General features: G+C 29.8%; 1 protein-coding gene across 7 annotated transcripts in view; it reads right to left on the bottom strand.

Annotated features, from left to right (window-relative positions):
- The window catches only part of LOC126757634 (A disintegrin and metalloproteinase with thrombospondin motifs 5), a 160,593-nt gene that overhangs the window by 102,929 nt on the left and 30,531 nt on the right, over positions 1 to 27,133 (bottom strand). For all 7 annotated transcript variants that reach the window (XM_050471694.1, XM_050471696.1, XM_050471697.1 and 4 more), the window contains exon 3: positions 25,674 to 25,786. In XM_050471694.1, the coding sequence (XP_050327651.1) occupies positions 25,674 to 25,745 (72 nt within the window). In that variant the 5' untranslated portion in view covers positions 25,746 to 25,786. The remainder of the gene's footprint in view (positions 1 to 25,673; positions 25,787 to 27,133) is intronic.

Genomic DNA, 27,133 nt, shown 5'->3' with positions numbered 1-27,133 from the left:
ACATAAATCTCCCACAGAAAGTATTCATTTGAACATATTTTAGAACAGAGTTGCCAACTATCACAAAAGTTAAAACAATAAAATTACTTTGGACATATTTGTTTATTTATCGGCAATTGTCACCGATAAAAAAGTTTAACTCAAAAAGATTAAACTTGAATTAAGGTCAGAGAGAACAGTAAAGCTTAGTGTTAACTGATTATACCTTAGAAACTCTTTGAGGCAAGCTATTCCTCGAAATTTCCTGCAGTAAATATAGTTTATTTTGTTTTGTTTTGAACTTGTATTTTTGAATATATTTGAATTTATCAGTATAAATCACATTTCAAAATATTAACGACCCTATCTGCTGCCAAGTTTAGTACTTTAAAGCCTAGCCCACGACGCTGACGCAGCAAGAAGCCATTTGTTATCGCTTTGCTTTGCATTTTTTGCCTTTATTTAATAGACTTGTATGTCTTGTAAGCAGCTATTAGCCTAAATTTGCCGCAAATCACGTACAAATGTAAAGCGATTAAACAGAAGTTCAAATGACATTGATGCGGAGAACGGTGGGGTACACCATTAGCACGCTATTTAAGCACTTAGCCCTGGCCTAATTCACACAATGTCAAAGTACTGTGTAGAGAAAAAAGTATTTTTATCGAATGATTTCAAGAGGTTGGCAGAGTAGGTGAGTTGTTAGAAGCAGTGACGCGATAGACACGACTGGATAATTACTTAGGGAAGGTAGAGAGTGAGTAATGTGGTGGGAGTGATAACAAAACTGTGCAACTAAGTGTGTGTAGAATGATAGCCAAGGGTACTTGAAGAATCAAGGTAAGACGGGTATTTAAAGTAACAACGGTTGGCGAAGCTTACAATGCTATTGTCGACATATTAAGACAGATTCTCACGGTTTGTCAGACATTTGATAGTCTGATCAGTCAAATTGAATTAGCATTTAAATTGCTACAAATGGTATATAATTATTAGTTTTTGGCTCTGTTAGACCATTTCAATTTCACAGACTTACAAATTTTACTTATAAAATATATTGTATACTATTATAGTTTTTGGAAAGAAATTTGATATTTAAGCAAAAAAATTGTGTAATAATGAAAACTTAATTTACTCGAACTAAAAAAAGTTTGGGTTTAATATTGAGGTGATGAAACACGAGCATCTCTAGTATAGAATATAAATGAAAGTAAGTATTAATTTATTATATACATATCTGCGCTTGAATTTAGAAAGCTGAATTGCTTAAAAGAGCGCTGAATAAGTATGACCATTTTAATGACCATTTTTTGCAATAAATGCGTACTTGCTCTATGAAACCAGTGAAAATAAGCAAAATCATAGTTCAGCGCTTGCAATAAGGAAGCTAAATTGCTTAAAAAAGGCGCTGAATAAACATTTAATAACTGTTTTTGGCAATGCATCCTTATTATATGCACATAAAGAATAGCCTGAAATTAGGTAGCTGAATTGCTTATAAGAGCAAGAAAAGAGTATATATACATATACGTCGGCTTGCAATTAATGCATACTTGTTTCGTAGGAATAGTGAAAATAAGTTAGATTAATGTTCAGCACTTGAAATAGGGAGCTGAATTGTTAAGAAGAGCGCTGAATAAACTTATAATATATGTTGTTGTTTGGGAAATGTATCCTCATTATACTAATATACACAAAGAAAATGATTGAAATGTGCAAAGCTTAAAATTAAGTAGCTGAATGGCTGAATAAACACATAATGCAAGATGTTTTTGATTTGTTATCCATACTCCCTTAAAAGCTATTTTAAAGCGCGCTGAATAAATTATAAAGATCAAATAAAATAGAAACAAGTAAGGAAGGGCAAAGTTCGGGTGCAAGAAAACATTTTATACTCATGAAACTTGTAAGAATCAAAGCCAGGGAAGTACCTAAAGGTGTTAAACGTCTAACAAAGGATCGGAATCTAAGCAATTTTAGAGACACATATATATACTCTATATAACTCATATACTGGCCGGCATATTCGGGATAACGTTTGTTAGAAAAATGAAAATTATTATATATTATATATAAAGTTCGGGTAGTATTGACCCCATTTAATCTATTTTCCCAATACCACATACTATTAATATGCCACATACTAAAAAACCAATCATATAGAGTAAAGTCAGCCGGATGTTCGAAAATTCTGATATATTTATAATATTAAAAAAAGTGAAACTATTTCCTTAGAAATTCGCAGTATTAAATGTCAAAATATTAATTGCACAAAATTTAGAAATTTCGGTTTGAAATGGTTTCCCTATAATTCGTTTTACATAGGTTAAAGAAAAGGTTCACTTAATATTTCCAAGTTTCAAGAAGTTAAGTTACGTTAAGTTTAAAGTAAACATCAAAAATATAATTTTCTTTTCCAGTATTATATATATAAACTAAGTTTTATACAAAGAGTGCAAAAACAAAGCGATAGGCCACCAGGGCGTATGAGAAACTAACATTTAAAGTTTCATGAAGACCGCTAAGTTTACTCGTATATTGCGGGAATGTATACGAAGGAATGAAACCTTAGCAGAATTTCTCCAAGCTAATTGAGAAATATATCTATATTTTTCTATAAGAACAGTTAAAGTCACCATCGTGGGCAAAGCAAACACTTTCTATATAGCATATAAGAAGTTAAACATAGATATATTTTAAGTACATGTAAAAATAATATACGTATATTTATAAATATGTATATACACATAGAAAATATTAGCTTATGTATACAAAATTACTAATACATTTCTGCCTTTAAACTCCAAACAGTTTGAAATATGCATATACACATGTATACTGGTTTTTGTTAAGCGCATCAGCCACTACCCGCTACAGCAACAGCAACGAACAAAGTAACATGCAAATGCACACGGATATTAAGAAGAAAAACAACTAGACAATTACATGTGAATATATAAATAAATGCCGGCAACAACAATTCGATGAAGAGGATGCTGCCGCTGCTTTACTACCGAAGCTGCGGCGACAGCACAATATTATACAAAAACGCATGACAACGGTTTAACATAACGATAAAACCATAGTAAATCATAAAACTAAATGTAAAACAGTAAATGAACCGTTTGCATACAACAGTAAATGTGCGGCAATACCTTAAATAAGCAGCGGCGGCTAAACGGAAAGCAGGAGACGCGCCTTAAACTCATATGATACATACACAAATACATACATACATATCGATATATAGTTATTGTTGTAATCGTTAAAGCCAAGCAAATGCGACTAGCAGCGCTGTGATTGAGCTGAGCTCAGCTTGTGGTGTTACTGTCTTGACTTGGTCTGACAAAATGTGGTTTGCCTTGTCGCTGCAGGGTTTTTTGGACTGCGTTGTGTCGCCGCGACCCATGTCGGCAGCGTTGCTATTGTCGTCATAGTCACTATAAGCTTGTATATATGTAAGTATACATATATAGCTACCACTGTTATTGTTGCTGTAGCGTATTGTTTTCGATTTGCTTTAGTTTTGTCTTTTATTTGTTTTAAATTAAATTTTATTTATATCATTTTGTTGCGCACCGTTGGCCGGTGCACGTTGGCGCTGTTACATTTAAGTAAATCGTGCGCACTAGTTTGCGCATGCGCAATACAATTCGCCTCAACTTGGCTTAATGCAGTTCAGCGCAAAAACGGGCTGGGTCCACAGCTTTGTTTTAAGCCGTATATTTATTTTGTTCCTTTTTCAAATTTCTGAGCTTAGTATTTACAATTAATTTGAAATTTATTTTTATTTTACTTTTTGTGTACGTGCTTTTTCTGCTATTTTTAACTGATTTTTGCTCTACTTAATCTTGTTTGTGCCTTTAGTTTTTCAAAATCACTCATTGAAGGTGTCTAATTCGCAGGTAAATACAAGTATCAATATCTTTACAACATTTGCTTGTTGTATTTACAGTATGCATTCATACAGTACATATGGTGTATGTCTTTGTCTTGTTTTTATTAGCGTTGGCTTCGCTTGTACTTGTCGTCTGACCGCCTAATATCAGCTTTGAAACAGCTTGTTTGATTATTGTTAACTGATCTGTTTGAGTTTTTGCCTCTTTTAATATGTTTGCTTACATATCTTTTATGTGAGCTAGTTGTTGTAATATTGATATTTTATTTCACTTGATTTTCCTTCAAATTGTTGTTTAAACACATGTCTAAAGTTGACGTTTAACACCTCGGTCTTGTAATTGTTTCATTTTTATGGCAATTTCATAGGATTTAAATTCGTTTTATTTTCTATTTTATTAAAATTTATCTCCATGGTTCTTTTTCACTATCTCTGTTTCATTTTTCCTTTTCTATACATCTCCTATCTGACATCTTTTTGTTCAATTTTATAGGTAGTAAGGTACCAAATTATTTGTTGAAACAAATAATTCTTCAATTGCCAATAAAGTGAGTTGGCTCAACCATTTCCTTATTGTAGCTAGCCAACATGTGTCAATATATATCGCATCTGTGTATTTTTATACCCTCAATAAGGTATATTAAGTTTGCCACCATGTCTGTAACACTCAAAAGGAAACGTCAGAGACCCCAAAAAGCACTTTTGCAGTCAATAAAAAACACCACCAGTTTTGTAGATTATCTTCAGCTATATAACTGTCAATTTGAAAATATTTCTACTGGAGCTTGTAGGTGCTAGGAAATTAATTATTTCTTTGAAATTGGGTTGAAGACTGTTCAGTTATAGTACAACCGTACAACAAAGAGAATATTGATGTTTTGCAGCTTAAAAAGGAATCAGGTTGCCTCGAAAGTCAACTGGACGAACATACAAGTTAATGTGGCGGATAAGTTTAAGCGATCGGTTTAAGCCAATTTAAGTGTTGAAACTAGACGTCGACGGCTTAGAGATGTTGATTTATTTGGGTTTGACATGTTTAGAAACATCTACACCTTGTTGATGGAATAATGACTGCACAACAATATGCGACAGTGGTTTACAATTTCTTAGTACCTACAATTCATGTTTATTATCCTTTCAGGATTGCCTAATCTTCCAGGATGACTCAAAGCTTTGCCATCGTACAAAATGGCAGAATTTAGATTGGAAATAAATCGTGTATAACACATATATATAATATTGATGTATATGATCCTATTCAGCCTAGTGAATTCCATGTCTTCAAAAATTAAGGCAGTTATTGCGGTTAAAGAAAAACGGCTCGTTGTCAGAAGCGCCTACTGTGAAGCATATTAAGTTGCTGTTCGTTATTCGTTATAAAAACCATTTTTGATAAAAATTCTTGCGTATAACTAATTTACACTTGTGGAATTAAATTATCCCTTACTTTAACAAAATTTTATCAAAATTTTATCAAAAAATTGAAAACTGGCATTTAATAATAAGTATAGTTATATATAATTTCATATGCAATATCTGAATCTCGGTTCAGTTTGAAACCTAAAGCATGTATTTACTAAAAAATAAAAATAACGAGTGATCCAAGTAGAGGTACTTTTTTCAATAACGTTTTTCGACAGATCACACGTGAGACGTGTCAAACTTTAATGTTATTTTTGTGCAATATCGTTTGGCATTTCATCATAGAAAGACTTACGCCTATGGGTTCAGCGATGAGGCTCATTTCTGGCTCATGGGACTTAGAGCAACCTGAAAAAAATCAAGATGTGCCATTTCATCCAGAAAAAACAACGGTTTATGGGCCTGTGGGATCATCGGTCCATATTTCTTCAAACATGATGCCGGTGAGAACATAACCGTCAATGGCGACCGTTATCGCGCTATGATAACTGACTATTTGATACCTGAAATTGAAGCCCGTGATCTCGGGGACATTGGGTTTCAATAAGACGGTGCCACTTCACACATATCGCATCAATTAATGGATTTATTGAGAGAACACTTCGGTGAGCAGATAATTTTACGTCATCATGTGACATCATACTATTGAGGGGATATATAAAGTCTAAAGAATATTCCGCTTCGATTCAGGTCTTGGAATAAAACATTACGAATGTCATTCAAATGATAATAAACATTTTTCATTAAATTTGAAATTTCTGTGTTTATTCTTTAAAAGAGTAGGAAACCTCAAAATGAATCACCCTTTAATGTTATATGTTATATAGCTGTTAACTCTTTATTATACATTTCGTACTGCCAACGTGTAGACTTACTGCAAACATTAATAATACATTTTTATAAAAATAATTAAATTATAATAAATATTAAATGCCAATAGAAATTGCTTCTCGAATGATAATAAACATTTTTCATTAAAGTTTTGAAATTTCTGTGAATTTTATTCTTTCAAAGTAAGCTGCAAACCTCAACGAAAATGGAAAAATCGTCTGTTAGCCATCAATGTTATATATCCTTGTTCAAAACTCTCGGAGTGGTCATGTGAATTTTATTATACATTTCGATGGTCAACGATATTATTGAAAATTACGTATAAACATTAATAATAGATTTTTATAAAAATAATTAAATTAAATATGAAATAAGTTTACCTAATACCAAATTAGTTCTCATTAAATAGAAAATAAAAGCGCTTTTCTTTAAGGGAAAGAGTTTTTAGGGCTTATACACTTGCAACAGAAAATTTTGTTTCCAAAAAATATAATTTCCTGCTTAAAAATTGCTACATACCGTTATCTATAGCCCCAAATCATATTTTCAATTTCCCAACTTGTGTAGATGCCTAATTTTGATATTAATGTCCGCGAGGAGCATATTGCTTAAGTGTTATGTGTGTCAAGCGCTGACTTTTTTCATTGCTTTCTGGTAACCTGCTGTGCTAACACAAAACAAACTTTATTTGCAAATAATATATACATTCTTCATTTCATTATTCATTTTTTAATATTACTGTTATTTTTTGTTCATATTTATTGATTTCGTTATCTCAGATTAACCTAAACGCATTTATCTTACGCTCAATTTCACGCGCATTGACAGCTGCACATTAATCAAAAATATTGCAACCAAAAACATTTTTTTTTTAGTTTTTTTATATTAATTTTGTTTTTGTTTTACATTTTGCTTTTATATTACAAAATCTCTATACGCCTCATTGCATTAATATTACGTTGACCAATAGCACTCAACGCCCGTCAATCGCTACGTACATGTAAATTTATGTAAATTTTGATAATTTCGAAAAATTTGTCGCAGATTTTTATCACCACTCAGCAGTTTGAAGTGCAGTAAATCCCATGCGCATAGAGTTTTCAAGCAGATTTAATGAAAGAATACTTTGAGGTGCATTTATCGACGGGAAAAGTGGAAAATATTAACAAGATTTTTACAGAGATTGGAAAAATATACTGGTATGTATGATGAACAAAAAATAAATATTTTTAAATACGAGTACATATGTAAGCAGCAGTTGGTCTATGTATCTAAGCTAAAATAGCTATGCAACTCGTGTATATAACCGTCTATATTTGAGCATTATTTGGAAACTTGGTTATAATGTATTTTCAGTTAATTGAGTTAATTAGAGAATTTGGCCCTTTACGTATTATTGCCGCAATGTGCTAATTATATCCAAAATAGTAAATTCGTATGTAAAATTACGTCCATACACGTTTTACTTTCAAAGTTTTTACAAACATGCTTAAATATTTTTAATTCAAATAAAATTTAATATAAATTAAATAGTGCACAATTTAAAAAGTATTAAAATCTTAAAAATTTTATCTATTTTTTTTAGGAAAATAACGTAAAGAACTATTTTTATTTGAGTTTTATTTAGGTGTTTAAAATATTTTTATCAACAGTTAATTAAATAATATTTTTTTTACAAATTAAGATTAAAAAATTATTGTCAATTAATTGAAATAATATTTCTTTTACAAATTAAAATTTATAATTTGTTTAACGATTCTGAAAATTAATACGCAGTCAAACTTTATTTGTTAAAATTTAATTTTAGTGCTTAAAAAATTATTTAAAAGATTTTTATGGTAATTTTTAAAGCCACTTTCAACATTATTATTATTATTTTAAATTTCAAAAAGTAAGTTAGTTTTATTAATCAAATTTTGAAAAGATTACATATTTAATATACAGTAAATTTTTTTTTATTTAACTCTGATTTTAATATTTATTTAGTTTTTTTGAACTAAATTCTTTTTCACAAAATTTTAAATAATTTTATTGCCTTTCCCACTGAAATTTATTTATTTTTTAATGAATTATTTAAAATTATATATTCTATACTATTTATTAAAATTTCCATACTAATATTTTTTGCAATATGCTTTATATTGACACTTTTTGTAACTTTAAAAAATTATTTAAAAGATTTTTATGGTAATTTTTAAAAGCCACTTTCAAAAAATTTTGAATTATTTTAAATTTCAAAAAGTAAGTTTGTTTTATTAATTCAATTTTTGCAATATGCTTTATATTGACTAAATATTATTTTTAGAAATTTTAGTTTAGTTTAAATCCGACTTTTTGTAACTTTTTAAAGACATTTAATTTTTTACAAAATTTAAGATTTACAACACAAAGTGTTTTATTATTTTTTTTGTTTAATTTAAAAAACAAATAAAAAGTTATGAACATTTTAGCTGTTTAGTTTTGTTAAAAAGATTGTATTGTTTGTCAAAATTTTAATTTTGCTAATGAGGCTTGTGCGTTAATTATTATGAATTAAAATTAATAATTTTAAATATAATTTTTTATAAGATTTTATATAAAGTTTTATATATTCTTTTATGAAATTAAATAAAATAAAATATGCTTATTACACCAACAGCTGTTTGACTTTGCGCATTCATAAATAACAACGGAAATTCTTACAGAAAAAAACAACGAAAATAATAATAATAGCCCAGACCACAAAATCGTAACACAAAACAATACAGAAACGAATGCAAAAGTTGACTTTCAAGCGCACTCAGCGCTGATTCTTCCATGAATAAAAAGCAACAACAACAGCACAGAAAGAAACAAAGCAACATAATCACAAGACTTCTTACAATTCCATTAACAGAGCAAAACTCGCCGCAAATGACCCTGTAACCATTCTGCACCAACTGCCGCACCGCACCGCACCGCCCTGCACACAAACAAAAACCGAAAGCCACAATTCGTAAAAAGCGAATAGCAACAAATTTAAGATCGAGCTAAAATTCAGACTAAAGGCGGAGTTATTTTAATTCTCTACGCATAAGCCAAAGCGATGACGTCGCTCATTGGCAGCGCATTGCATAACGTTGTTATTGTTGTGCACATTCATTTGTTTATATGTTTTGGTTCGAAAATATTGCCAATGAAGCAACAAATGCTGCAAAAAGCAATTTGGAACGGAAACGAAGATAAGACGAAGAAGAAGAGCAGCAAAAACACCGCTAATCAGTACACATATGAACATATATACATACGTACATATGTGCATATTTATAAATAGCATATCGGCAAGCAAAAACATTAAGTTGCTTGGCCTGCCAAGCCTTAAAACGCATGCGCGAAAAAATCTCCACAGCGCTTGCAGCAAAAAGCAAAAGTAATAAATTCGCTACAAAAGTGCAATACATACGTATAACTGTAAATATAAGCGGAAAGCAGAAGAGTTATAAAATATTGCAGTTGGCATAATAATCAAGCAAATATTGTACGCGAGTAGTTTCCTAGATTCGCACTATAACTGTTTGCTTGTACGGAACCATATGCTTGTACACATACACACACATATTTGTGTTTATACAAATGGCATATATGATGTATTTGCAAACCCTGTAGGGTGCTCCTTTTAGCAATTAACTCACTCGATTGAAATAAATTTAAAAACTGTACGAAATTATTTTATAATAATTTGTTTAAAGTCGCTTGATAAAAAAAAATTAAATAAAATTTTTTCAAAACATATTTTTTTATTTTTATCTATCAACAAAAATTAAAAAATATTAAAATAATTATGTTCATTATTATTTAGTGTTTTTTAATAATAAAGGTTTATAATTTGTTAAAAAAATTTAAAGCATATATTCATAAGATTTAAAAATTGTTCAATGAATATTTAAAATTTTTATTTTGAATTTCTATGTTTCTTTTTATTTTAATGTGTATTAATTAAAATTTATTTGTATATATATGTTATCTTATTATATATTTCAAAGTAAAAAATTAAAATGGAGTGTAGCATTGCAAAAAAATAAATAAAAATATATTTATAAATAATTAATAAGTAATAGTTCAACAATTTAATTAATTACTGAGTTTTCACATATTTAAATATTGAATTTTTGTAATTTTAAATTTTTATATATGTTATTTTTTTTAAAGAAAATTCAAATAAATTTTTTTATTAAAATTAAAAAGTCAAATTAAGTGTTATTTTCAAAATATTTCAATAAAAAAATGTATTTAGTAAATTAAATTTTAAAGTAAAAAAGTAAAAAATTTAATTTAATATAGATTCAAAAAATTACTTCCTATAAAACTAAAACTAGTCTTTTGTAATTTAAAATTATTTGTACACGTTTTGTTTTTAAAATTTAACTATTTTCATTTTCTTCATTGCAAATTGTTTATAGTATTGTATTGTTTAATTTTTGGTTTTGTTATAATTCCTAAGGAAAATATTTTCGTAACCAAATTAATCAATATTCCAGGTACAACTGTGTAAAACTTTTTCTTCGTTTCCCATTTGTGCACATGTGTTTTTTTTTAACTACAATTCCCCATCTCAAACGATTCCTACAGCTCCTTTTACAAACTCATTTACATATATATGTATGGTATATTGGCACGCATTGGCGAACCGAGCTGTACAACGATCTTTAACCCCTTTATTTTGCCACAAAGCAATTTTTATTGATCTCTCTTTCAACTGGTCTTTGCTGACACTTCTTCAGCAATTTACAAACGGATTTTATTTTGCACAGTACAGCTAGTAAAAGTAAAAAACCACAGCTTTTGTTGTTATTATTTTTATTTTTACAGTGAGAAATAGCTATAAATAATCTCGTGTGTATGTACGAGCACATATGAATTAAGCATCAGATGTGAGAAAAATATATAAATTATCAAAAATTATATTTATTAAAAAAATACTGAAATAATAAAAAATTATATTTGATAAAATATGCTATACCACAGCAAAATTGATGCTCTAATAAGTTTTTTCTAATCGAAAAAGTTCGAACAATTTTATAGTGTTAAAATATGAATGAAGTTCGTTGCTTAAGTCTTTAGATTCGAAGATGAACGTTACTCACTGTAAATTTACCAGTTGTTTGTTTACATTTATTGCTTACATATACAAGTACAAATATGGCATACCCAACTTCCACCAAATAAAGGTAACATTTAAATATCCTGAAATTATATGTGACCTGGTCTACGAAAAGGGAGCTAACGTGCGAAAACTAGTTTTCTGGGAAAGCTGTTAAAAATAATCGTCAGTTTCTCGTTATCTCATTAATTGTTCTCCTTTTTTTTGACACCTAAGCCCCTTTCCGTAGACCAGGTCACATATATTTTTAATTTTTCTATCAAAGATGCTAATTAACTTGACCTTAATATGTCACTTGCATGAAAAAACATTGTCTTCTTATTTACGCTCCAAAAATCATTAATCCACCTGACACAAGAAACAGCTGGTGGAGACTAATCGAAAGTAAGGCAAATTAAAAAATGGCAGCAAAATCATTAAACGGGAGTCCCAAAAGGAGCTTATTTGAAGCAGTGACATTGCTTGAAATAATGGAAATCGCAGGAAACGAATATGTAAAATCTATGGGAGAATATACTACAGCTTAATTTAACTAAATTAATTTGATACTAGAATAAAACATTAAATAAAAGCAAACATGGTAGTACTTGACTAGTCCTAAAAATTATAAATATGAAAAATTCAGAATTTTTATGCAAAATATAAGAAAATTATATTTATATTTTTGTTTTGTTTTGCATTTTATATAAACTAAAACAGTTATTTATATATATATTTATATATATATGTCGCTATACGTAATTTGTCTCAATAATTTATGACAAACAAAAATTGTTTTCAAATTGATGAAGAAATTACTTTTTTTAACCCATCGCAAACTTAAATATTTTTTTTTGTTTGAATATAACTGCTTTTTGGAAAATTTTATTTTTAAGCAAATATTCTCTGTTTTAGTTTTTTTCTGCTTTATACAATTAGCTTATATTTTCTACATTCTTAATATGAATTCTTAAATAGTATTATGGTATTTGAATTTGGATTTCGATGGCAATTCATTTTAGAAATCAAACTAAAATTATAAATAATAATGGAAAATGCAAAAAAATAGATTAAAAAATTAAAAGTTCAATAAAAAAAAAAACAACATAAAATCTGAAAAAACACATTGAAAATAAAATTTGAGTAAAGAAATATTATTTAAACTAATTAATTAATTTAACTTTTTAAATTTAACTTCTTGAATTAAATTTTTTAAATTAATTAAATAATTTAGATTAATTTAATTTGTAATTAACTGGATTTTTAAATTTAATTTTTTAAACATAATTTTTTATTAATTTAATTTTTTAGTTTAATTAATAAATTTACATTCATTAATCAATTTAAAAGCATTTCTTTACACAAATTTTATTTTAAATGTTTTTTTTTTGAAATTCTCTGTTTTAATTTTTTTCTTAAAATAAAAGTTAAAAAAAAACAAATACATATGTATATATAAACAAAATTTTTTTTTATCATGATTATAAGAAATTTATAATTTTTTAACTTCTTGAGACACATTTATTTTAATTTTCCAATATTTATACCCACATGCCCAAAAAGTAATTTACTATAAGTTAGTACCACATATCCATATGTATTTGCACTCAACGAAACTGAAAGTGCATCCAAGAAGGAATAACTGTCTAAACAAAAACCAAAAAAAGTTGTCTGCAAATAAACAAACCCGCCAGCCAGTCAGCCAGCCAAGCAACGTACAACCAGTTTGGCTGACCGGTAGAGGCAAATGACTGCGCATGCGCAACAGCCCGTAGACAACTAACTACTGCCATTAACTTTAGCTGTGCTTTTTCTTTTTCTCTCGCTTTTGTTTTTGCATTTTGACTTTGCTTACGGTTTTGTTGTGCTTCTTTGTTGGTTGCTTGGCTGTTGGCCGTTTGCTTGCTTCATATTGCTACCTTTGCCAGCAACACGCATTTATGCGGACGCGCGCACACACAAACCACACACTTACATATCGACGAATTTTACTTTCATTTGAAACGTGTTTTCCATATGCAAGTCAACGTCACAACTACAATGCGCAAAAACAAAAAAAGAAAACAACGGCATATTAAAAGCAATGAAACTAAAAAGTGCAAGCGACAGCAAAAACCAGAAGCGTTGCGTTGGACAGTTAACGATAGCGAAAAGCAAAAGCCAGCGTTAAAGCAACAACACATAATTTAGAGAAATGGCAAAAACAACAAAGTTTGTGAAAATGTGTTTGTGAGGATACCAAAACCAAGTGAAAAGTTGCAAGCGGATGAAGCGGGTGGACGATTTGTAGACAGTTTTGACTGAAGTCGGAGACATGCATGGCGCAATAGAAATTATGGTAATATTTTTTCGATGCATATAAATGATGATGAGTGGAAGAAAAAGCAGTGGGGAAGCAAAAACAGTTCAAAAAAACATGAGTGTAGGAATAAGAGCAAAGAAAAGGAAGCAATTGAACATTTCTATTGAAAATAATGATAGGATTAAGAGGCTCCTTTAGCAATGGAAATCTGGCAGCATTATATATATTGCTTATTCATAAAATTTGAGTCTTGCAAACTACAAAATAAGTTCAAAAATCATATAATTGCCAAAGTCTATAGTCAAAAATATAACGAGCCTCTTGCAACGATGCGCTGCACCAACCTACCACTAAAAGCTGCCGCCTCTCTTGTGCTACTCCATTTACGAGTATACGACTAACTCACTCAGTCGTAATGAAAGCTTGGTACTCTCTCCTACTTTTCTCTTGTTACATAATATTTCTAATGTGTTTTCATATAACTCACAGAAGCTTTCTCTTGACCAATGGTCCTCTCGATTTTCAGGCTTTATTTGAGATTATCAAATGCAGTGCTCTCTCTTGTAGAGTTTTTGTGCGTTTAAAGTTTGATTGTTTTAGCTATGTTTTACATTTGTAATTGAAATTTTTCTCCCGTTATCTCTTTCTCTTTTGGCGCTTCTCCAAACAGGTACATATGTATGTGAATCTCTCTGATGAAAGCAAAAGCGTTAAAAGGGTCTTAAGTTGCGTACAAAATGCGGCTTGTGGAAAAATCCACCGGAAATCGGTGCCAAAATGCAATGTTTACTAATATCCAAAAGGAAAAGCGTATAATTTAAAACTTTTGCAATGTACTGCAAATATTTTTTAAGTTTAAGCTTGACTTACACAATTTTAGTTAACTTAATTTTAAAGTATTTTTTGAATATAACTGCACCTTTTTGTTTTTCTACAAAATTAAAATTAAATTTTTTTTTACTTAGACGAATACTAATACTTATACTTATACTTATACTTATACTTATACTTATACTTATACTTATACTTATACTTATACTTATACTTATACTTATACTTATACTTATACTTATACTTATACTTATACTTATACTTATACTTATACTTATACTTATACTTATACTTATACTTATACTTATACTTATACTTATACTTATACTTACATATACTTATACTTATACTTATAACTTATACTTATACTTATACTTATACTTATACTTATACTTATACTTATACTTATACTTATACTTATACTTATACTTATACTTATACTTATACTTTACTTATTTATACTTAGACTTTGACTTAAACATAGACTTAGACATAGGCTTAGACTTTGACTATACTTATTCTTAGACTTAGACTTATATATACTTAGACTTAGATTTAGGTTTGCACTTAAAATAAAATGTTACCATAAATTAGAAAATTATAAACTAATATATCGCATCGAATATATTTCAGTATCAACACCCCATTTTTACCCAAATAAGTATTATATAACTCCAATCATTATATTTTAATTGCGCCATAAATTAGAAAATTTTTCGAATATATATCAGTATCAACACCCCATTTTTCTAAATAAGTATTATATAACTCCAAACATTATATTTTGATTGCGCCATTTTTACATTCCTTAACTGTACTGACAGTAATATCTAAACAAACTCAGTTTGAGCAACAATTGACAGTTTGAGTGCCTTTTAATTGACTTCAATTGAGCAAAGCGTAACGCACAAAAATTAAACAATTACGATTTGTGTCAAAGTAACCGCTGAAATTACCAAAAGTACTACATAAGTAAGTGAGGAAAATAATGAAAGCAAAATAAACTAACTGTGTTTGCGTTTATTCGTTGATGGGTATTAAAAATGGGAATTCGGAGCAAAACGCTGCGTGATCGCGAGCTAAGTATTTTTGGCACTTTTTGATTTTTAGGTTAATTGAAGTGCGTGTTTTCGTCTTAAACAGGAAGTTTTAGATTTCATGGCATTTTGTTGAACTATTTACATAAGTAAACGTTAAAAAATATTTAATTTTTAAGGTTTTCCTTAATTATGATTTTTTGCTTTTCTCACACTTAATTTCTCTGTCACTTGCTGTCTTCGCCAAATGATTGACTGCTCCCCAAAATTCAGCACTCAAGTGACTGGCTTGCCATTTTGTCTTTAAATTACCTACTTTTATCTTTCTGTTACAAGTTTTTTTCTGTTTTCGGTTTTTTGTTCGAGCATTTGACGCGCTACTTGATTGCTTGCGCTGATTTACTTTGCTCGACTACTTTTTGCACAATTTTATTTTAGTGCGCTTACTTTGCGATTAAATAGCTGCATGTAGTGTGTTCGCTTTCATGTATACTTTTCTGTCTGTTCACCTATCCTGCGGGCATTCGCACCTGCTGTGTTTTCGATTTGCTGCGATTACCTAAGTAATGCGAGCGCTAAGCTGGATTCAGTTAATTGTGTAGTCACATAATTTCGAATGAAAATAGCTTAGTCAAACGTGTTGAGGTATTTGATATACTGGCGGCGTTTTTTGCTATGAATGTGAGTACAAAAACTGTGCAGGGGAATTCCGAAAAGGGGAATTAAGTAAAAATTTCGACATGAAAAATTGTGGCATAAAAACACTGTTGCTTGACTGGATACTTAGATATCAATGACTTAACTTTGTCGGCTAAGCAACTGCTAATGCGTATTAGTATTTAGCCTTTCAAAATGGTTACTTCGGGATTTCAAAACGAAATTTCGTGATCCCGGTCTATGTACAAATATTTTGGGATATATATTTTTTCGATTTAGTTAGTAGTTGTAGTTTTTTGAATGCACTTACTTCGAAATTGAATTCAGATCAACAAAGGTACTGTGCATTAGAATGCCCATCAAGGTTGCCACTGAAAATAACACCTTACTAGCAGGGATATAGAAGCATCAATGGAAATGACCTAGACGACCGCTTGGCGAAAGAAGCTGCAGTAATCTGTCCAAAGTCTGGTGTGTTTAACAGTGTGTGTTGTTTTATTAGTTCTGGTATATAAATTTTCAGATTTCTTACTTCGGGATTTAAATGCAAACATTTCTGGATTCCCAATTGATTTGACAAATATTGCTAAAATTATTATTATTATTTTTGGTGTAGTCCTTTGACCTTATCTCCTGATATAAGAAAATTACAAAAAAGTTATGTCGAGTGGTGATAATAAACATGTATGTTTTACAAGATATGTATATACATACATATGTGCTTAAGTATGTATGTATGAATCTTAGTTTTGCAGTTATTCACACTTAAGGTGGTTATGAAGTGGGCAAACCGCTCACCAAATAAATGTATTAAATAATTCAAGGTTTCGTTCGCACTAAAGTGTAAATTGAGCAAAATATTTGCAAATAAAAATCAAACAAATAATATTACACACAGGAAGTGAATTGCGAATTGCAGCAAATATAATACTTTTAAAAATGAGTCCCGAAATTTCGGGATCCCGAAAATTTAGTACCGAAACTTTTGGATGCAAAAACTTTTATGAAGCGTTAATTTAATATTATAACAATTTTGAAAATGACTCCCGAAATTTCGGGATACCGAAAATTTAGTACCGTAATTATTGAATGTAAAAGTTTATATGAATCGTAAATTTAGTCGACAACTTTTCTTTTTAATAACTTGTAATTAAGAAATGTTCTTTGGCAGTTGCCTGGGAATCCCGAATTTTTAATACCAATAACCAAGCCACTTATTCCTGTTTTTATTATTTTAATTCAGTTTTAATTTTTCTTGTGTAGTTGTATTAAATGTGCTTTTTATAAGCATACAAATTTAATCAGCATCTCTACGGCTTCAATTCTATAATTGTAATGCGCTTCAATGTCGAATAATTATTTGCATGCGCTTTAATGCTGATTATATTATTTATATAATATTGTTTATCTAATTTATGTATGTATGTATATACAATAAAGCAATCAAAAATAGACTAAATGTCGTTGTGACTTTTTCGAGGTTAGTCATTACATGCCCCACCTTATTTGGCATGCTCTAGCACTATACTTAATGCCACCAAAGTTCAAGTATGATGCGGTATATTACTTCAGAAAAATGCATTCATTCGTCGTATTCAAACTGTAAAACTGTATACGAAAATTTACTGTTATTATTCTTTTTTACAGTTTCCTTTCATCGTATTTATGCTGCGCAAAGGTGATGGTCGCTCATGTTGATGGCATTTATACACTGTCAACCAAATATCAGGTTAGAAACACGATTTTGTTTCAAAAAAAATGTTATTGTTTAAACTGGAATGTAGTTATTTTTGATTATAAAATGCTTATGTTTATATTTATATACATATTTGAGTGCTTTATTTATGGCTCTACCGGGTGATACAGGTGCAATAAGAATGCAATGACTTGAATATAAAGTATTATTTAAATAGAGAATGTTTGGAAAGTTGTATACATAGTTTAATAAAATAATAATAAGCTACCAAAAGTTCCTATAGTTTTTTAAAATTAAATAAAAATTATAACTTTAGTATCATCTTTTATTTATAAAAAACAAATTATATATTACCTTTATATCGCTTGGTCAACCTTGTACTAATACAAAATAATGTCACCGCATTATACGCTTTTTAGTACGAAAAGGTTTCCACAAAGTATTTAGCGATTTATAACAAAAGTTTCAAAATTTCTTTTAGTGCCTTACTGTCAAATATTTAAGTAAACAGCCGTTAAAAAACAAATACTTGTTAAATAGCAAATGTCTGCCATATTAGTCGCTTCTAACAAATTATAAAAATATAACCTAGTTTCAAGTTTCAGCCCAGTATCCTTAAATATTGTACATGAGACTAGTTTGAAAGCCAAAGCTGGGGAAAATACATATATAAAATCGAATATTTGTACCGCATGATTTCAGCAAGAAGAGGTAGAGGTTTATTTACACCTTTCGAGTTCAGATATGCTTCAGATTAAATTAGGTTGAGATGAGTATAATTTTTTCTGGAACAATTCTTCTTATTTTCTGAAAATATTTCCGATATTGGTATCTCTATCTTGTTCAAAATATTAATATACTAGAGGACCCGTCCACGCTTCACTGTGGCTGATACATAGATAATACTACTATTACCATCTATATGATTTCTATTAGTTGGATTATAACTATTAGTTAATGAGATATAGCATTTTTGTGAAGCAACTTGTGTTAGTTTACAAAAAAATGGATCATAAAGCATTTCGGTTGTTAATAAAGCATTGCTTTTTGGGGAAAATACTGTTGAATTTGGGCTCAGGGAAATCCACCGTTGAAAAGATATTTGCTAAGCTGGAAACAGGCGAATTGAGCGCCGAGGACAAAGATGCTCTAAAGATTCGAAAGCAATGTGCAAAGTGAGTGCATCGCAAGTTCATAATCCAATAAAAACATCGAATAACTGATTCTGAGAAGTATTTGAGCGCTCTTTAATCGTAATAAAACCGAATTCTTGCGTCGGTGTGTGTCGACTGTCATTCTAGTGAACTGCATAAGATGAACCGATTCTTAGGCGTGGAAAGACGAAAAAATCGGATGGAAAGGTTATGACATTAGTCTTTTCGTATGCATGTTGCATAATACATACTCAAGGACTGATTACTGAGCCAGTTATAATCCATTGCACTGTGTATTTGGTTGCAGTTCTTTTCTACTATTACAAATACTTAGCAATTGTATTATTTTTGAAGAAGAATCTGTATAAAATTGTAGGCATATATTCAAATGATTCCTACAAACATGAATTTTGAACAAATGATTTGAAACATAAATTTTGTATTTATGAGTTGTATTAAATTTGGACATAAAGTAATAAAAGGTATCCTATGTCCTTACCCTGGTTCTAAGCTACTTCCTCACCAATTTTCAGCCAAATCCTCAGCTATAAATAATGTAACTAACAACAACTTTCGTTTATATATATAGATTGATATAACTTGTTTCAGGAAAGTTGACTTGTTAATAAAACTTATAAGTGTATGAGAAAGCGTGGAGTTTTTAGGAACTAAAGCACTTAACAAAATGCAGTTTCTCTGCTTCCGATAAAATTAATACATTCTTCGATAGAATATGCCAAATAATACATAAAACTGTGAGCAAAAAATAGTAAGCCTTTTTAATTTAAATTTGGCGCGAAAACCCATTTGTCGAAATATTTTTTTTTCTAGATTTGTATAACTCTCAGTGACATCTGTGCCAAATGTCACATCAAAATAGCCATTCGTGTTTAGTTTACGCTTGCCTTTGTGAAGAACATAAAGTGCCTACGGCCTTGTTTTTTCGTAAAAACTACGTCGCGTTAACGTCTGTGAAACAAAGCTTTCCGACTACCAGGTTATCTTGAAACGTATTATTACTGGCGATGAGTCTTAGATCTATGTGAGCGACCCGGAAACAGACCAAAGCCAAAAAAGCCACGTCAAAGCAGGTCAAAAATCAAAATTATGTTGATAGTTTTCTTCGATAATGTAGGTGTGGTGCACTCCGAATTCTTTCCTAACGACCAAACTGTCGACAAGGAATACTAATTGAGTGATATGCGTCGTTTGCGCGAAGCTATGCGTTAAGATACGACAGAATTATGGGCCAACAACTCTTGGTTTTTGCACCACGATAATGCACCGTCGCATACTCCATTGATTCTTTGAGAGTTTTTCGTCAAATTTTCAACCAATATCGTGTCGCAACCACCGTATTTGCCTAATTTAGCTCCGCCTGACTTCTGGCTATTGAGAAAACTCAAACAACCGCTACGGGGAAACTGTTTTGAGTCAATTGAAAACATTAAACATGAATTGCTACGCACATTGAAGGTTATTCCGGAAATTGACTATAACAACTGTTCTGAGGAGTCGAAAAACATTGGCCCAAGTGTATTGGGGCCAAGGGGCAAGGGGAATTACTTTGAGGGGGACGACATAGATTTTGAAAGTATTTTTTAAAAATTGTGAACAAAGTCTTACTATTTTTCGCCCATAGTAGTATGCACTACAAGTTTACCACAAAAATTATAAAAAACTTTACATCCAAAATATACATATGCAAGCTGTGTACTTTTTTTTGTGCTCAGTGCTTTTTAATTTTTCTTTCGCTTTTTTGTGCCTAATTGCCAGCTAATTGTGTATGCACAACAATTTTTTAATACGCACACACACGCGTACATAAAATTACATATTTCGATGTGTAAGGTTCGCAGTGTTATTTTCTGTTGGATGTGGCAACTTGACTTTGACCCTCAACTGTGGCCACGGGCTGAGGCCAAGCGCGGGAAGGATGAGTTGTGTAATTTTGCGTGAGCTTTTAATTTAACACAGGCAGCTAGAAACGATTATGCACATGAGTGTATGCGCATACACACAGAGGTGTAACTGTGTAATTTCCCAGAAATACAGTTGTCGGAATGAATTAAAGCCATTGTTATTATTATTTGCACTTTTAGTAGCGACTATTGCACGGTATTTTTTTTGAAATTATTTAACTTAAGTTTAACTATGGATAGAGCCTGAAAATTAATAACGAATGCAAGGAAAAAATATATGTGAAATTTAGAACTATTACAATTTTTTGCATTGCAAATTGAAAATTTGAGGATTTTCGTACTATGGACCCCAAACTCAATTTTAATCTTCACGTATCTTCCACGGTTTTTAAAGCTAAAGGCGCTCTTAGTTTTGTTAAACGTTGGTCTAAAGAATTTAGAGATCCGCTTACCACAAAAATTCTTTTTACATCTCTTGTGAGGCCTATATTGGAGTATGCTTCTGTGGTTTGGAACCCTAGTTACCAAGTCCATTCGGATAAATTAGAGTCCGTTCAAAAACATTTTTTACTTTTTGCCTTAAATCATTTGCATTGGGATTCCAGTTTAAATCTTCCCCCTTACACTAACCGTTTAAAACTTATAAATCTCCCGACACTCGCTAGTCGTAGGGAGATGCTTGGTATAATATTTCTTGTAAAACTCATGAATGGGTCAGTCTGTAGCCCATCTCTCTTATCTGATATTAATTTTAACGTTCCCGCTCGCCCTACCAGGCAGTTTAAACCCTTACTTTTAAAATTTTCTAGAACAAATTTTGAGTCAAACGAATCATTCCGCCGTATATGTCATGATTTCAATTTTCATTCCAGCACATTTGATCTAACAGACTCACTCTTTACCATTGAAAAAATTATTTTATCTACTCTTAACAAGTAACATTTAATAATTATAAACTTTAATCTAATTCTTAATTTCGGCTGTTGAAATTTTTGTTTCTGTAGCTGAGCAGCTTAAGATCGCAACGCTTAAAACTCTCTTGCCTTTTATGACTCGGCTAATTCCGCTCGTTCGCGGATTGCGCCCCTCGCTTCGGTTGGGCGGGAGGCGGGTAATCGTTGGGATTATTATTATTAAAAAAAAAAAAAAAAAAAAATTGTAAAATAATAGAGCTGGTTCTTCTAATCAGGGTTGCCAATAATTTTTGACAATTATAAAATTTATTAATTGATAATAAAGTTGGAACTTTTATAATTTTTTGACTATTATTATCATATTATAGCGCTTTAAATTACAGGGTTGCCATCTGTAGTAATTAAAGGTGAAAAGTTGTCTCAAATTCGAAAATTCGTTGCAATATTTAAATTTTGGAATTTTGATTTAGTATGTAGAAATTTCAGCAAAATGTTTTAAATAGTGTTGCCACTTACCCTGATGATCAATTTAAATATAAATATATATTATTCGTACAAAGTTAGAGTCAGTTGGTCAGTTTGATACACAAAACAAGCAATATTTATTAAAAAGTTTTCATTTACTAATTATTTTTATTTTTTTTAGGAAAAATGAGGTTTTTGAACATATCCATATTTTCATAATCAAATAAAAAACTTTCAATTAAGACACTTTAAGTACTTTAATACTATTAATAGTGTATTGGAATCAAGTTCTACTTTAATAATATTAATAGAGTATTGGAAACAAGTTGCCCTTCTAAGGGTTGTCATGGTTACAAAAAATCATAATTAAATGCTTTATTGAACCACATAAAAAATTCAAGCTTCTTAAACAATTTTTTTTTTTGTAAACTGGAAATATTAATCACATGTGCACTCACAACGAAATAAAACTTCTTGGCCGCAAATAACGTCAGTCGACCTTGACCATATTTCTTTTGAGGGCATCAAAATGAGATACCGTAATTAATGCAATAGCCCAAGCTTCATTTTAATATGAAAATATGCAGGCAGTAAACAAAAGTTCATTTATTGCAGTTCGTGCAGAAGTCTACTATAAATAAATAAATAAATTCAATCAAAAACCGATTAAGCACTTTAGCCGGTTGTTGTTCATATATTTTTCAGCTTTTGACGGTTCGCAGATGCTGAAAAGCGCTTGAGTAAGCAAGAATTGTACAAAAATAAAATAGGCAGACAAAAAAATAAAAAAAAAAATTTAAAATAAGAAAAAAACTATTTCATGTCTATTTCATTGAGAAATATGTCAACCGAAATGACAGCATATTTACTTTATCTGAGCAACTAAACGCCCATTTAAATGCAATTGTATAACTTGGCGGACAATTGGCTACTTGGAGTGTAACCTAACTCAGATTATGCAGTTATATACAAATTATATATATATACACATGTACATATGCTCTTATGTAGTTCTATGGGCTTCTATGCGGTGCTATGCTTTTGTACGCCGTGCTATGCCTTATTATGTTGAGTGCATGCAGTTTGCTGGTTCACATAGACGACAATGTTGTTGTGGGTACGCGCAGACGCCAGCTAACAGCAACTGCAAAGCATGTCAACACATAGGCCGCGACGAAAAAAATTTAAAAATACTACAAAATTAAAAAACCACTCACAAATGCTATTATGCATAATTTATATGCCTATTTCTATATTTGTAAAAAGTAATCGTGTCCATCGACGACCTTCTAAGCACAAAAGTATCAAAGTTTCAAACAAAGTACGTGAGCTTGTCCGCTCTAAAGCCATCACTAGTGCATTCTCAATATATCTGCGCTACTAATAATTTGTTGTTTTTTTAGCTGATGACGCCCTTCTGCAAGTAATTTAATTGTCCGTCGATTTTCTGGTTTTTTCTCTGGTTAATGATTATCAGTTCTTCTACTAGATTATTTATTATACTCTTTTTTGCTTAGAAAAACACGCATTCTTTACTGCACGCAACTTTTTTGTATATTTCTCGCATGCGATATTTTTTTATTTTTCTATGATTTGTGCTAATTTGCATATTATTAGCCCTCACGGCGGCACGTCACTATTGGCATTGCTTTACTGCACGTTTGTGACTCAAGTCTATTGTTTTTTGCTGGTGTTGCCGTTGTTTGTTTCTTTGGTCTCATATTTAGTATTCAAAGCCTTCTGCTGACTGTTAATGACACAGCAGGCGTTGCCAGAAATGCATGTAACTATGTAAGTGTGGTTAGTTTGGAGGTAGTTGTACGCCATGCGATTAATTTAATGGACAGATGGTCATAAATAGAAAACTTTTAAATTTAGCCATCAAGACATTCGCCACGCTGCATTTGAAGTGAATTATTAAGTATAAGTTGAAATAAATCTATGGAGTTTTAAAATATAAGATTCGGAGTTGAGTAATGCACTATGACTTACGTAAATATTAGTTAATCATTAAATATTAGTTTTATCAAGGACAATAAACTAGAGATGAAGATTGCTTGAAACTAATTTCCTGCATAGGATTCGATATTTCATGGTCTTGCAGTCTTAATTTGAAATACTACCATTTCAGAATATACCCAGTGGCTGATATTTATATTTAGAAAAGCTGCAGTCAAAGCTTTTACGAAGCGTCAGCTTAAAAAAAGTTAAGTCAGGTCAATATCAATTAAATTGTGTCTCTGTTTACAAGAAACGTATGCCCATAGATTGAACTTATAAATAACCTCAGAGCTTCTAAAAGCTCTCGTGAGCTTTTAGATCGCCATATCGATCATTTGGCTGTGTCAGCCGATTACTAGCGATGTCACAAACATTTTTTTGCAGCACAATTTATGATAGCCATAAAAGACATGTTGAATTTAATAATAATTTTGTTGAAATTATCATTATAATATTAAATTTTATAAAACAGAATACCAGGTAATTATTCCAATAAATAAAAATAAAGCTTTCATAGAGGATTTAATAAGAATTTTGTTGAAATAAATGTTATAATATTAAATTTTTTTTAAAGTAAAATACCAGTTGATGATTCTAATAAATAAAAATAAAGCTTTCATAGAGCTTTTATTGTTAAAGCATTGTATAAGCTTTCATTGATTAAATTTTTATTAAGATTTCCACTTCTTTTCTTCAAATTTGATTTTGTTTATTGTAACCGGAGAGAGAAAGCTTATTCCAATAAATAAAAATAAAGCTTTCATAGAGGATTTAATAAGAATTTCGCTGAAATAAATGCTATAATATTAAATTTTTTTAAAGTAAAATACCAGTTGATGATTCTAATAAATAAAAATTAAGCTTTCATAGAGCTTTTATTGTTAAAGCATTGCATAAGCTTTCATTGATTAAATTTTTATTAAGGTGGAAATCTTCTTTTCTTCAAATTTGATTGGGAAAAAGTTTTTGCTTTTTGTAAACGGAGAAAGAAAGCTCTCGGTTATCTCACTATGCAAGTTGGCTAAGCTCTCAACAACTCACTTTAAAGTAAAGCAGCTCTTGAATTCTTGAAAAAAAAATATGTTTAAGTTCAACTTTCGGAGCTTTTTCATGAAAGCTCTTTCGTACTATGCTACGCAATATATCTTTTTCAACTATTATACATACATATATAGACTGCGAAATACCTAGTATAACTGATAGCTAGAAATATGGGTTTACATATCTTTCCAGATAATCTAAATCTAGCATCATTTTGTGAATCATTATAAAAGGAAAATATTGCACTTGTACTAAATCTCGTACAAAGCTTTCGCGACTGCATAATAATTTCAAATTTATCAACGAAATTTCTCTGCTATTAAGCAATCTCCAACGCTCGTAATAGCATATTTTTGTTGGCGACGCAGGAGCTTAGATTATCGCATTTTTCTCAAAATATTTAGTATATAATTTTTTTTACTTACATCTGGCAGTGATGAGCATATTGTGACAATTGAAGCGATGATCGCCAATAAAATTCTAATGTTGTGTGACATTTTGTAAATAATGTTGATGCTTAATAATTTCTAAAAGTTAACTGTAAAGAAAAAAATAATAAATTAATTAATATTATAACAAAATAAAGCTTTAAAAATCATATTTGAAAATAAAATATACCTTCACTGATTTCAAAATAACAAATTAAAATAATAATCAAGACTGTATTTAAAAATATTTTAAATAATATGTAAATTATTTCAAAAATTGTACATAAAAAATTTATTCATTAATAACTATTTCTGTAAATAATTATTATTTTTAAAATGAAAATATTTTATGCGTACATAAACCTACTCTATTCTGCTTGTTTTTATTTCCATACATTTATATCAGTTTGTGAAAATTAGAAAAAAGAAAAAAAAATTATTAAAACTTTTTATTTTATTTATTATTAAGAAGCGGTACAAAAATAAAAAAAAAATAGTTTTTTGATCCTTTAATAAATTTTTGGTTTTATTACCAGAACAAATTTAGAAATACATTAAAAAATATTTTTTAAAATAATTTTAAAATAAATTCCTTGTCAGGCACTCGTTTTTCACACATAACACCCAATCCATCATTAAATGCATTCTAAATAGCCAACAGCTTTGAAATATTATATATGGAACTAAAAATTATTCTCAATGAAGAACAACAAAGAATATTAAATGTTTTTATAATAATCATCGTTAAGCATTATATTTTTTCTTGCAAAAACATGAGCGCAAATTGGATTACAATCGATTATTTGTTCTCAGCGCACAGAAGCAGCGAATAACTGCTGGCTAATGTCAGCTGCGCAGGTGGCAATCATTATGTGATTAAAGTGGTGATCACCGAACCTCTCTAAGCCCTCTCAGTGCATACAAATATATGTTTATTTGATCAGCAGCTAATTATATTTACTTTAATTACATTTAAATATTTTTATATTATCTGAAGGTCGTTTTTATATACGGTACAATAAAAAGGTGTTGCCACATATTGGTAATAAAAAGAGTTAATTTTAGTTAAAACTCAGTATGAAATAAATTTAAAGAGAAAAGGAAATTACAAATTATTTTGGTGTATTAAAACATCACAATTCTATATATGTAAAATTATTTTTATTTAAAATTACAATTAACTAATTTTATTTTTAATAATTTCAAAATCCTTCTTTTTGAAACGTTTAATGTAAATATTAAGGAAACGTGAAGAAAAAAACATATTTTTCAAAAATTTACTCTCAATGTCTTTTTTCTAAATTTATGAGCTTTATGCAGTTTGAAGGAAATGTGAAGCAAAAACAAATATTTTGTTTTAAAAATTTATTTAAATATTTTTTCATAAATTTATTAAATATTTTACAATTTTTTTTTAATATTTTTTCAAAAATATAATTTAAATAATTTTTTTTTAG

The sequence above is a fragment of the Bactrocera neohumeralis genome, chromosome 4, assembly GCF_024586455.1.
Source record: "Bactrocera neohumeralis isolate Rockhampton chromosome 4, APGP_CSIRO_Bneo_wtdbg2-racon-allhic-juicebox.fasta_v2, whole genome shotgun sequence".
NCBI classification, from domain to species: domain Eukaryota; kingdom Metazoa; phylum Arthropoda; class Insecta; order Diptera; family Tephritidae; genus Bactrocera; species Bactrocera neohumeralis.
The sequence above is the reverse complement of the archived record's forward strand: the minus strand, read 5'-3'. Positions and strand labels throughout refer to the sequence as shown.